This window comes from Mus musculus, chromosome 1 (assembly GCF_000001635.26).
Source record: "Mus musculus strain C57BL/6J chromosome 1, GRCm38.p6 C57BL/6J".
Classification (NCBI taxonomy): Eukaryota; Metazoa; Chordata; class Mammalia; order Rodentia; family Muridae; genus Mus; species Mus musculus.
Genome location: NC_000067.6, coordinates 100,065,217 through 100,078,298, shown reverse-complemented (window position 1 = coordinate 100,078,298; position 13,082 = coordinate 100,065,217). Strand labels below are relative to the sequence as shown.

The following is a 13,082-nucleotide window of genomic DNA, read 5'->3' as shown; positions in this document are numbered from 1 at the left end:
TTAATTTATCATTTTTATTTAAATTTTTTAATAGTTATGTGTATTTGTGAAAGTGTGATATGTACATGTGAGTGCTAGTATCCCAAGAAGCAAGAGGCAGGAGTCAGGTCTCATGGAGAAGGAGACAATGACAGTTGTGAGTGACACCATATGTAAGCTTGGAACTACACCCAATTCCTCTGTATAAGGAATATGTGCACTTAACCATTGAGCCTCTTCTACATTATCTAGCTTCTTCTTATATGTTGCCACTCACTGTCCTGAACTTTGATTTCACATAGACAGAGACACAAACAGAGACACAGACACAGACACAGAAGACACAGACACAGACACACACAGAGACACACACACAGACACACACACACACACACCAAGTATTTACAAATAGAACTGTCTGTGTGTCAAATTGATGCTATTGTTAATGTTTGAAGCCTACTTGATCATGATGGATGATCGTTTTGATGTGTTTTTGGATTCGGTTTGCGAGAATTTTATTGAGTATTTTTGCATCAATATTCATAAGGGAAAATGGTCTGAAGTTCTCTTTTGTTGTTGGGTCTTTGTGTGGTTTTGTTATCAGCATAATTGTGGCTTCATTGAATGAATTGGGTAGTGTTCCTTCTGTTTCTATTTTGTTCAATTGTTTGAAGAGTATCATTATTAGGTCTTCTTGGAAGGTCTGGTAGAATTCTCCACAAAACCCATCTGGTCCTGGGATTTTTTTGGTTGGGAGACTTTATTTGTTGGGTTTCTTTTGTTTGTTTGTTTGTTTGTTTGTTTGGTTTTTTTTGGTTTTTTTTTTTTTTTTTGGTTTTTTGGTATTTTGGTTTTGGTTTTTTGGTTTTTTGGTTTTTTGGTTTTTTGGTTTTTTGGTTTTTTTCGTTTTTTGGTTTTTCAGTTTTTTGGTTTTTGGGTTTTTTTTTGTTTTGTTTTTTGGGGTTTTTTTTGGTTTTTTGGTTTTTTGGTTTTTTGGTTTTTTGGTTTTTTGGTTTTTTGGTTTTTTGGGTTTTTGGTTTTTTGGGTTTTTGGGTTTTTGGGTTTTTGGGTTTTTGGGTTTTTGGGTTTTTGGGTTTTTTGGTTTTTGATGCAGGGTTTCTGTGTATAGCCCTGGCTGTCCTGGACCTCACACTATAGACCAGGCTGACCTTGAACTTAGAAATCTGCCTGCCTCTACTTTCCAAGTGCTGAGATTAAAGGCGTGTGCCACCACTTCCAAGCAGTTGGAAGACTTTTAATGACTATTTCTATTTCTTTAGGGGATATGAGACTATTTAGATGGTTTATCTGATCCTGATTTAACTTTGGTATTTGGTATCTGTCTAGAAAATTGTCCATTTCATACAGATTTTCTAGTTGTGTTGAGTATAGGCTTTTGTGGTAGGATCTGATGATATTCTGAATTTCCTCAATTTCTGTTGTTATAGCTCCCTTTTCATTTCTGATTTTGTTAATTTGGATACTGTCTATGTGGTTTCTGGTTAGACTTGCTAAAGGCTTATCTATCTTGTTGATTTTCTCAAAAACCACCTTCCCATTTTGTTGATTCTTTGTACAGTTCCTTTTGTTTCTTATTGGTTGACTTCAGCCCTGAATTTGATTATCTCCTGTAGTCTACTCCTCTTCTGTAGGAATATTTGCTTTTTTTTTTTCTACAGCTATCATGTGTGCTGTTAAGCTGCTAGTGTATGCTCTCTCAAGTTTCCTTTTGGAGGCACTCAGAGCTATGAATTTTTCTAATAGCACTGCTTTCACTGTGTCCCATAGGTTTGTGTATGTTGTACCTGACACACCAACAGAAACTTACTAGGAAACACACACTACATACATACATACATACATACATACATACATACATACATACATAGTTACACACAGAGAAAGTAAATAGAAGTATTGGTTTTTAGCTTGTACAATTGACACTTCATCAGGAACACAGAGTTTGGCCCAGACATTTCTTGACCTTGGTGCAGTTCTTCATCAGAGATTTCTCCCTGGTAGCCCAGCTAAGATAAAGTGGCTTAAAATTTTTATATAGCAACCTCCCTCCCACTCCTTGGAACATATTGGGAGGATTGTCTCACCTCATAGTCGATGTCCAGGGCATCAGTGTCACCGTTGGTCCGAAAGTGCTGGGTGTTCCTGTCCACAGTGAAGTTTGCTTGCTTTCCCACACGCTCCAGGAGAACTGAGTGCCAGTGCTGGTCATCCAGAAGGCTACCCAGAATGGCTGAGGGTGTAATACTACTGAGGCGGGCTTTGCTATCATCTGCATAGGGGAAGATGGAATAGAGTCTTAGCCTGTCAACTTTGAATCCTAATTATCTGCAGCACTGAGTACCAGGAACCTGATGTTCCCTCAAACTAACTCAGTTCAAGCTGTCCCTCTACAGGGCATACCACTGAGCATTTGGAAAATGTCATGCAACAGGCTTTCGTCTCAGTTTCCAGAACCAGGTTCTAGCTCAAATGATATACACCCCCACTTCCACACAGGAAATGTAATGTTTTCAGGACACCATCAATCACCTGGTAACAGAAATACTTACAGTATTAGCCAAAGCAATAAGATCTAAAACAAAAATGTCAATATTTATTAAAAAATAACTACATACATACATACATACGCATGCACGCACTCATGCACACACACACCACACAATTTGGATGGATTATAAATGAAGAAAGCAGATCTTGAAACAACTTCAGAGGAAGCCACTGGCCATACAGAGTGTGTCTGTGCACATAGAAAGAGAGGAAAACATAACCATCCCAGCTGCAAATGTTCAGTAAGTACTGTATGAACTGAGTCCCCCTATCAAAAATATGTCTGCCACTATCACAAAGAATTTGTGTCAACATTCAAGAAAAACTGTCACTACTGATAATGTAATTTTTAAAATATCTTAATAAATTCTATGTGTGTATGTGTGTGCACACACATGTGTGTATATATGGATTTCTTTTTTCTCCTTCCTTCATGTGTGTGCTGAGATCTAACTCTAGCCACCATGATTTGTAAGAAGCACCTTTACACACTGAGTCATCATTTGGGCCTCTAATCCATTAGTTTTAGTTTGAGGGAATAGTATATATTGACACTCCACTCAGAATATGATAGCAAAGTGTAGATACTCTCTTTCTTATATTGTGTCATCTTTAATGCCACCTGTATTTATCTGTGCACTGATGACACTATGTGGCCTCAAGGAGTCAGAACCAGCTAATCTGCCTGTGAGCTTCTCACTCTGCTCACTCCCATCTTCACTCATGCCTCTTTGTGTTGTTTGTCTCACTGAGTAAGGATGCCTGGCTTCTTGCAGGAGTTAGTACTGGGACACCAGACTTACCATACTTGGAAAGTAGGACTGGTAACTTGATGTGTGCTTTTGTTTTATTGATTTATTATTTATCTACTCAACAAGCCTTGGATTCTCACCATTGTCATAGTATACTACTGCATTAGTAAATATCCCTGTCTCTTCTTCCTTCCCAAGGACAATGGTTCCTACAACCCCTCAGCTACTGGGTACCAGTTCCTCCAAGCTGGGTAGATACTACTTCTTGCTTTGTATTTAGCCTCTTGCCTGCGTTTATGTGGTCCTGTGTCCTAGTTATTGTTTCTCGAAGATACTAGCACTGGTGTTCTCAGAAGACAGACCTCCATGCCTGTTCCATACCTTGTTTATATGGCCATGACCTGTACTACTAGACTACAATGTCCTTCAGAGGTCAGAGACTGTCTTAAATATCAATCTACATCTTCTATTTTATTGGAGATAGGATGTATTGTTTGCCCCTGAATATTTCAGCACGTGACTCTCTCTAGATTCTCTTATCTCTGTCTCTTTATCCACAGTAAGAAAGCTGGACAATAAACAGGCTGGCTTTATGCAGGTATTGGAGATCCAATTCAGATTTTCACACTATATGGCAAGCACTTAACCCACTGAGCCATGTAGTGTTTATTTCTCTTAAATGGATATAGTTGAAAAAAATCTCTTTATTTTTATTTCATTGTTATAAGCAATTGTCTCTGACTGTTATCAGTTTGTTTGTCCAACAATTTGGATATAGTCGAGTTTCCACAATATAGAGTTTGAGGGGAATCTTTCTGTCCTTTGAATTTTTGTACATTAATACTGAAGATATTTTTCCATTGAAAATTCATTATGTGAGGGCTGGGGAGATGGCTGTACAGTCTAACTGCTTGTTATACATGACCAAGGACCAGAATTCAGATTTCTAGAAACCCTAGTAAATTCCTTCTGGATGTGGAGGCCCACTCTAATTCCAGCTCTGTACAGTGAAGACTAAGAATTTCAGTGCAAACAACTCACAAGACTCCCCATCTGAGTTCAGGGTTTCCCTGAGAGACCCTCCTTTAATGTGTGCCCACATACATGCAAAGGAAAATTCTGCACTCACATATGTCTACCATTATTACATAGGAAAAACAGAAAAAGAAAAAAGATTACCATAATTTCTGTTCTCTGATCATTTCTTTGAAATAAGAGGAAATACCCCAGTATGTTTCATCACTAATTCCTTGTGCAATTAAAAACTGAGTTCTTGTATTATGGTAGAAGGTAGGCAGTTTGCACTAACTGGTCATCATTAGTGCAATATCTCAGATGAACATCTTAAGATAACACAGTCATTGAGGTGCAGACAGAGCAAGCTATATGGTTAAGTCAACATCAGGACATTAGCTAGATCATCTGCTCTCTGTAAATGTATTCTAAGGCTATAAATTAATGTGGGTTTAAAAAGACTAATGATTTAAAAACTGGAGATCATATTCAGTAGTTTGGAGAGAGATTAAACATAAATGTAAAATCAATAATAGTATATAAGATAGTTGTTAAAATGGCATTTATAAAGTTATAACATTTTAAAATACTTATGAGTGAATACTGTAATTTTAGATGAAATTAAAGTGATAAGTAATAAATAAAATATCTAACAACTTAACATTCTTAATTTACAATGTATGTAAGAAGAATACAAATGTGCAAATGTACACTAAACACAGCTAAGCAAAAACACCAATAAACACTGTGTCTTCATAAATGAGAAAATTCTGCCACAGTATGAAAAAGATGCTTCTTTTCCTCTATATTTTAGAGTTAGAATAACTATTTTAATAGACAGAAAGACTACTATGAAATTATATTTATTCTATGTGAGTTACTGAATGCCACCTGAATTACAAGGAGATTCATGTGTTTCTGTGCTAGGTTCAAGGATGAATTCAATGTCTTGAACATGATGGTAGGGGACTGAATATACTCTACCACTGAGTTATGTCCATATTCACAGGTTCAATTTATATTACATGTATTTGTTTTTTTATATGGGACAATGTAAGTGCAATTGTGTACATCACTAACTTAGTAAAAAAAAAAAAAAATAAGAATTGGTTCTCTTCTGCCTTCTGGGTCCCAGGTTTTGAATTCAGGTTGTAAACTTTGGCAGCAGGCAAATGAGCCTTCTCAGGAGCCTACAAGTTGAATTCCAAATTCACTACAAAAGAGGAAGATATAAATAAATTCTATCCACTGTTTTTTGTTTGTTTGTTTGTTTGTTTGTTTGATCTTTTTACTGAAATTCATATATCTTACATTAAAGCTGGTGAATTGTGGCTTAACTAAATAAATGTAGGAAACAAAGTTCTGCTTTTAAGGTCTGTAGCTTTATGTGACATACATGAAACATATTTATGTATATATATTTAAGTAACTGAATTTTGACTCTCAAAAAGTAGAAAATTGGAAATAAATGCCTTTTCAGAAGACTTTATAATTATTCTATAAATATATGTTAGTGACTGAAATGGAAGTTTTGGGATATGTCATTTGATGCAGACTCATGTGGAGTTTTGCTGAGGCAAGATCGGTGGGTGGGCACATGATGTTTGAACAAAGTATAAATTGAGTTCAAACGATGTGAGGAAAGGGGTGTGGAACAGTAATCAAGGAAGATACATGAGATTTACCTCTGGCTTCAACAGTCATATAAAGACATATACATAGGTCTGTCCTTACCCAAGTTCAGGTATAGGGCTAGTCTTCCATTCTGGAGCTCTAGGGTGATGTGGTCTCCACGTTGTCCTTCCCCATGGAACAGAACCCCATCTCCTTGCATGCTCTTGAATTTCAGGGAGATCACATCTTTGAGGGTACTCATTGTCTTCTGATTGAACCTGTACAAAAGTGAGCTCCGGCCATCAAAGTCAGCAACATCTGATTCTAAGAGTAGAGAAAAGAGAAAGAAACATCAGTGTGTTTCTTCATGGCTCCTATCTTTGCTTCTCATCTTTGATGCTGCTCAATTCACAGGAATATTCCTGAAACAAGGAAGATCTCTCTTATAAGAAAGTACATAAAATAAAACCGACCTATATAGAATCTAAGGAATCAATCATTTGTAGGCAGCACAGACACATCTGGCTAAAGTAGAAGCTCCCATTTGGGACTGTTGAACAAAATAAGAGAACAGTAGCCAGACCTACAAGGGCGCTTTCATAACTTCCTCCAGTGAGGTGTACTAAGACAGCCTCAAGGCCATGATTTGGACTTCAGATGGGAGGAAAATAATTAGAAAAATAAGATGCAAAACATGTAAATCTATATATGATGGGGCCTTGGAGCTAAGGAAAGGTTTCCTTTAAAGCCTGGAGAGGAAGTTCATAACTGTTTCAGTAAGAGGGAGATAGGGAGAATGAGAGAAATATATAGCTGCTATGGAAGGGATATCAACACAAGCTAGGAGTCTCCTTAGAGAGCAGCATTTAGAGTTCCTTTGAAGAAAGCTCTCTGAGGACTACTGCCACTCGACTTGTGGTGGCTCACTATCCCTTGTACTTGCTGACTCTTATAGCAATAAGATGTTTGCTTTATTGAATACAGACTCAACCTGGTAGGGTGATGCAAGCTTTTCCCCTAACGCTGTCAATAATTATCAACAGAAACATTTTGCACATTCAAGAGAAGTCAGTCAAATGCCAATATTTGCAATATTAATTAAGTTGCACATGAATCACTATAACCATTTCACAGTTAGAAAACCAGAAGTCTAAGAGAAGTTTTGAAGAAAGATTAAGTTCATCCACTGAATACTTACTCCTTTCTCCATGCACCAGGGAGATGCTTACTATCTTCAACATGACTTAGATAAGCAGACTTAAAATGGTAAGAATAGCTCATCATTTCTACTGTTGCCATTAAACAAAAAGAAATACAACACACATAAAATTTTCAGCATTGGATATTTTAACACCTCTGTTATGTTGCCTTGTTTGAATTTTAATTTGTTGTGAACAATAGAACCTTTATTTACTATGTAAATTTTTTCACCTAGTCTCTTTAAAACAATAAGATAACAAAAGAAAATGTATCATATAATAAGAAGCATCAAAATTAAAAATGAGCTCTTATTTTTAAAAGTTATTATTTTATGGTTTATAGACTCTCTTCATGTGTGCATGCTCGTGTGTGTGTGTGTGTGTGTGTGTGTGTGTGTGTGTGTGTGTATACTTATAGGTATGCTACAGGTATGCATGTACTGTTGTTTGCAGTTGCAGATCAGAAAACAACTTTGAGGAGGCAGTTCTCTCCTTCCACCTTTTATTCAAAATAGGCTTCTTCTTCTTCTTCTTCTTCTTCTTCTTCTTCTTCTTCTTCTTCTTCTTCTTCTTCTTCTTCTTCTTCTTCTTCTTCCTCTTCCTCTTCCTCTTCCTCTTCCTCTTCCTCTTCCTCTTCCTCTTCCTCTTCCTCTTCCTCTTCCTCTTCCTCTTCCTCTTCTTCTTCTTCTTCTTCTTCTTCTTCTTCTTCTTCTTCTTCTTCTTCTTCTTGTTTTCTCCTTTGCTTCTACCTCTGTAATGTGTACTCCAACTCAGCTGGCTCATAAGCTTGAAGTTAGTTTCATTTCTGTTTCCAATTATTCTGAGGGATTGGTGTCACTACAAATGTGTGCCCCCATATTCAGCTTTTTATATGGGTTCAAACTCAAGTCACTCAACTTATATAGAAAACCCTTTACCTCACTGAGGTATCTCCTCAATTCCATGATTACTACTTAATAGGGAAACCAAAATAGCCAACAGAATTCAATATGCCCTCCAAATTTGCTCACAATTTTGCAATGGCTTATGGAGATGAGTATGCTGTGTGTTAAACAAAATATCCTTGGGTAATTGTTAGCATATATTTAGCTCATTTAATGAGCCTTGCAGTCATGCATGATCTAGACTATCCTTCCTTTAAAAAAGGAAAGTTGAGACTCAGAAGATGATGCACCTGCAGGAAGGAATTCACAGAGTAATGAGTTGTTTGACATTGAAGGCAAGTTTTGCCTAATTAAATAATGGGGGTATTTTAAGGTTTTTGTGAGATATAAAGAAATGTTTGCAGTTTGAGAAAAACATACACAGTGAAAGTCAAAGTGGGCAAAAGAATAAGTAAATATTAGCTATTAAGTAAATAATAAACAAGCTACAATTCACAGATTCAGAGAGGCTAAGTTAAAAAGGAGGGCTCTTGATCCAACAGATGGCTCTCCCATGGAAGGAGAACTAGATTGTGCACGTGACCTGCTGTGCAGGTATAAATGGGGACAGCACAGATCCTGTTGGGGGAGATGGAAGAAGAATATGCAGAGAGTCACCTGGAACTCGAGAACTTTGAGGGAGTTATGTGGAAACCTAGTGCAATGGAAACCCTGGGAATCTATGAGGGTGATCCTAGTAAGTGATCTAGTAATAGGGGATGCAGAGTATGAACGGGCCTTCTCTTGTCACCAAACAAGGCTCCCAATGGCAGGACTGAGATATATTTTATTGAGTTGTTGAGCAAGAGGTTCCTGTGGAGATCTTTAAATCCAGTGGGTAAATCTAAACCCAGGTTAATGCTAGGACAGACGGTTGTGCTCTTTAAATAGAAACTTATAACAAGGACTCATTGCTGAGGAAAATATCCACAAAGCTCATTGAACATTGAGAGATTGAGCTGGTGCCCATGTGAAGCCTTCAACCCTATATTCTAGTGTCTTCAGTGTGGGAAGGTATTCTATAGGATACTAAAAGAAAAATGTGGACATCAACCAAGCCTCAAAACTTTTGACCTAAAATCTTTATGCTTGCAAGATGTGCTGAGTCAACTGTGGTGCAGAACTTGTGGGAGTAGTCAAGCAATATCTGATTCAAGTTGAGGGCAATTCCATGAGAATGCATGTCTTACACTTCCTGAGTAGTCAAGAAGCAGAGATTAGGTAGCCCAGTGACCTAGGGTAAACCCAAACATGACTGGTCAAGAAAAAAAGAAATGAATCCTAATGATATTTTGCTATACTCATAGATTCCCCTTGTCCAAGCATCTTCAGTGAGGCTTCCTTTGGCAGCTAATGGAAGTAGATGCAGATATCCACAGTCATACATTGTACAGAAAGAGTTTAAAATGGAGGTCATCATCAGGTCCCTGCCCTCAGAGCTTATAGAATCTTATGGAAAATGATTGCAGAAAGATTGTGGGAGTAAAAATGGATGGAAGATAACAGGAAATGATGGCCCATCTAGTCAACTAACAGGGCTCATGTTAACTTACAGAGACAAAGCCAGTAAGCATAGGGCCTGCAAATGTCTGAACTAGGTTATATGTGTTGGTTGTAAGCTTGGTGTTCTTGTGGGATTCCTAAAAATTTGAGTCTTTGACTCATTTGCCTGCTCTTGGGACTTTTTTTCCTTTTCTTGAGTTGCATTATCCAGCCATGGTGTAAAGGATTTTGCTTTGTCTTATTGTATTCTGTTTTATTGTATTGGGTTGTTGTTTCTTGGAAACCTACTCTTTTCTCAAGGAAGGCAGTGGGAGAATGGATCCAGGGGAGAGGGGACGTTGGGGGATCTGAGAGTAGAGAAATTATAGCCTGCTTTTATTGCACTTTAATACAATTTACTATCAATAAAAATGACAAGAAAAGACAGAAAAGAGGCTAAAACAAAGAAAAATGGAGAGCAGGCAAGGTGGTGCAGCAAATAAGATGCTTTGCTCTGCAAGCCTAACAGTGAAGTTAAATATCTGAAACCCACAGAAAAGTACATGAGAGAGACTGAACAAGATTCTCTGCTCACCTCTGCATGTACACCAAGTATGTACACTTCCCCAAACACACACACCTCTGTCTCTCTCTCTCTGTCTGTCTGTCTCTATCTCTATCTCTGTCCCTCTACCCCCCACTCACACATATTTTTTAAAGATTACTTATATTTTTTTACAAGTTAATGTGGAATCCCCTGGCACCTAGTGTTACGTATTTCTTCATACACAAAAATTACATGGTCATTCAGGGCAGTGGCTTATCAAGTGAGAGCCTGAACAAAAAGATTTGTGTTTGGAAAGCTCTTAGGGTAAATACTTTGTGGTACTTTTGCAATAGGCATGGATTGAATATGGAGGCTATCCCTGGTAATTTTTCATGTTCTCATGTCCTGGAGCTATGATTGAGACTGGGAATAGGTGGTGAGCTAGAAGTAGATACATAAAGAAGTTTATCAAGGGAGCACTTTGTAAAGTAGGAGATCACAAAAAGCTGGGAAAACCAGAAGCTTGATGGCAAGAATCAAGAGGGTTTTGACCCTTTTGTGTGTTATTTATAAAAGACTGTTTTATCCTGAATTTGTATAATGCATCATCTGTTATAACATTTGCTAGTGGAAGTATGATGCTGTTCTTGTGATATGTATGTTAGTCTCTTCACTTTCCCTCAGTTCTATACTGCCAGTGCCTACTTGGTTCCTACTAGGTCTATTATTTTTAGCTGATTAATATGAACTAGATTGTTCTCCAATATTCTTGGTTTATCCTTGATTCTTTTGTTTATATTTATATTGACTGATTGATATGTATGATGTGTGTGTTGTATAAATATGGGGAGGTCACATTGTATGTATAAATATGTAGAGATGGAGGCCAGAGGTTGATGTAAAATCTTTTCCCTCTTGCTTCCATCTTAATTTTTGAGTCAGAGTCACTGACTTGAATCCTCAGTTCACTAAAGCTAGTCTAGCTTGACATCTTGTTGAAAGGATTCCTGTTTCTACTTTCTAAGTTTTGAAGCAGAATTCTACATCTGCTTGGTATTTATTTGGGTGCATTTGACCTGAATTGAGATATGCATACCAGTGCAGCAACTGTTTTACCCACAAAGAAAACTTCCTAAATCCCTGGCTTACTCCTATTAATCACTTACATAATATGTGCCTAAATCCTGGCTGCACAGCATGGATGAGTAATGACACCCTAGGTATAGCTTTCTGGTTCTAAACTTCAAGCTAGGGAGCACAGACACAACTCTCAGCCCAGTAGAAGCAGGCACCCACCTCATCCAAAGTGAAGTAGAGTTTCAAGAGTATATCCAATCAAGGGAAGTATTTCTGAAAGTCAAAGGTATTGCCGGTAGTGAAATGTCAGGAAAAGAGTACACACAGGGTTTGATCTTGTGGATGCAAAGATCAGCTGACTGGAGCCCCCATCTTCATAGAACAACAGTATTATATTCAAGGAAGCAGACCAGAAGTACAGAATCTAGGACCTCATTGATGTAATTCAGGGCATACAGAAGAAATAAAGTCTGTTGGTTCATTTTCAATATAAAAATACTTTAAATCATCTTAAGTACAGATACAGATGGACAGAAACTCTGGGAGACTGTTGGTTTAGATTTCTTTAAAAGCTACCTTAATGAGGGTTTTTATATGCTTTAAACCCAGTAGCCTACTGTCCCAATATAGAGGTCAAAAGATGGTAAATAAGACAAGGTAATATGTTTAGAAATAGTTCTTTGGGGTGACTTCAATCTCCATTTGTCAGGATACCAGGACTCCTGTTCAGTAGTGTCATGATACCAATACTCGGTTTCAAAAGTGTCACCGAACATGAATCAGTAACTGTGGCGTGATCCCGTGAATACTGCCAAGCCCCCCTGACTCTGCACCAGTTAGCAGGAGCAATCAGCACCAGCTGGGATGTCAGAAGTTTTCTGACTTGCCTCCCTTAAAATGTAGGTCAGTGAAGACATGAGACCAAGGAAGAATTGCTCAGCTAGCTATGCAAGCACCCTGTTGCTGTGTGTTGAGTCATACTTATACTTTTTCCAAACATCACATGAGCCTCCACAGGACTTGCCTCACCAACACACAACGTGAGTCTACCTCTGCATAGTACTGTGTTTGCATCCCATGACACAATCAGAAACTTCTACATCAGGAGACCATAAGCTAGCAACCCATACTCAAACTATACTAGCATGATGATTCTGGCTATTGTAGATAGTTACTAACAGTCAAGGTTAACAAGCATCCTACAGTCAGTCAATCTCTAAAATGAATGGGTTGTAAATCATGGAGATGAAGTCATAATGTATAAGACTGTAGATTCCTGATTATCCAGCCAATGAGACAGGAAGGGAGAGAGAAAATGAAGGAAGGTCTTGTGTTCTTTTCTAAAAGTTGCTCTCTGCTTTAAGTCAGTGTGCCTGCCATTTTGAGATGATAATATGTATTGCAAAGTAATAAGATATATTGCTCTGTTTTCATTATTCTAAATCTCTGGTGCTTTTATGAAGTGAGTATCAACATTTCTCACAGCATGGACCCACAGTTGGTATATTAAGGAGTATTTGATATTTGAGGTATTCCAAGGACCATTTGGATCGATTTGTTCTTTTTATGTTATGTGCATGAGACTGGCTGGTACACCACTACTGAGAGTTTATTACTTCACCCACAATGCCAGTGACCTGGAACACAACTGGTAAATACATACTGGGGTGAGTAATATTTCTCCATCTCAAAATTGGCTTTAACTCTCTCATTATTGTAAATTCTGTTCAATGCAATGTGTGTTTTTTTCAGTGATGACTCATTGGAAGATTTTTCTAGACTATGATTGTTAGGCAAATCATGGTCCTGAAAATCCCCCAGTAAGGGTAGATGGTAAATCTCCCCCGTCTGACCTTGCAGGTCAAAGCAAATCCTGCCCCATCTCCTTGCTTCTCTGAGCAGCCACAGAATGCCAATGAGGTTTAGT

The 13,082-nt window shown here is 37.8% G+C and overlaps 1 protein-coding gene across 2 annotated transcripts in view; it reads right to left on the bottom strand.

Moving 5' to 3' along the window:
- Cntnap5b (contactin associated protein-like 5B) overlaps positions 1 to 13,082 on the bottom strand; it is a 718,354-nt gene that overhangs the window by 412,301 nt on the left and 292,971 nt on the right. For both annotated transcript variants that reach the window (XM_006529594.4, NM_172851.3), the window contains exons 5-6: positions 6,048 to 6,251; positions 2,085 to 2,269 (exon numbers count right to left, since the gene is read on the bottom strand). In XM_006529594.4, coding sequence (XP_006529657.1) covers positions 2,085 to 2,269; positions 6,048 to 6,251 — 389 coding nt within the window. The remainder of the gene's footprint in view (positions 1 to 2,084; positions 2,270 to 6,047; positions 6,252 to 13,082) is intronic.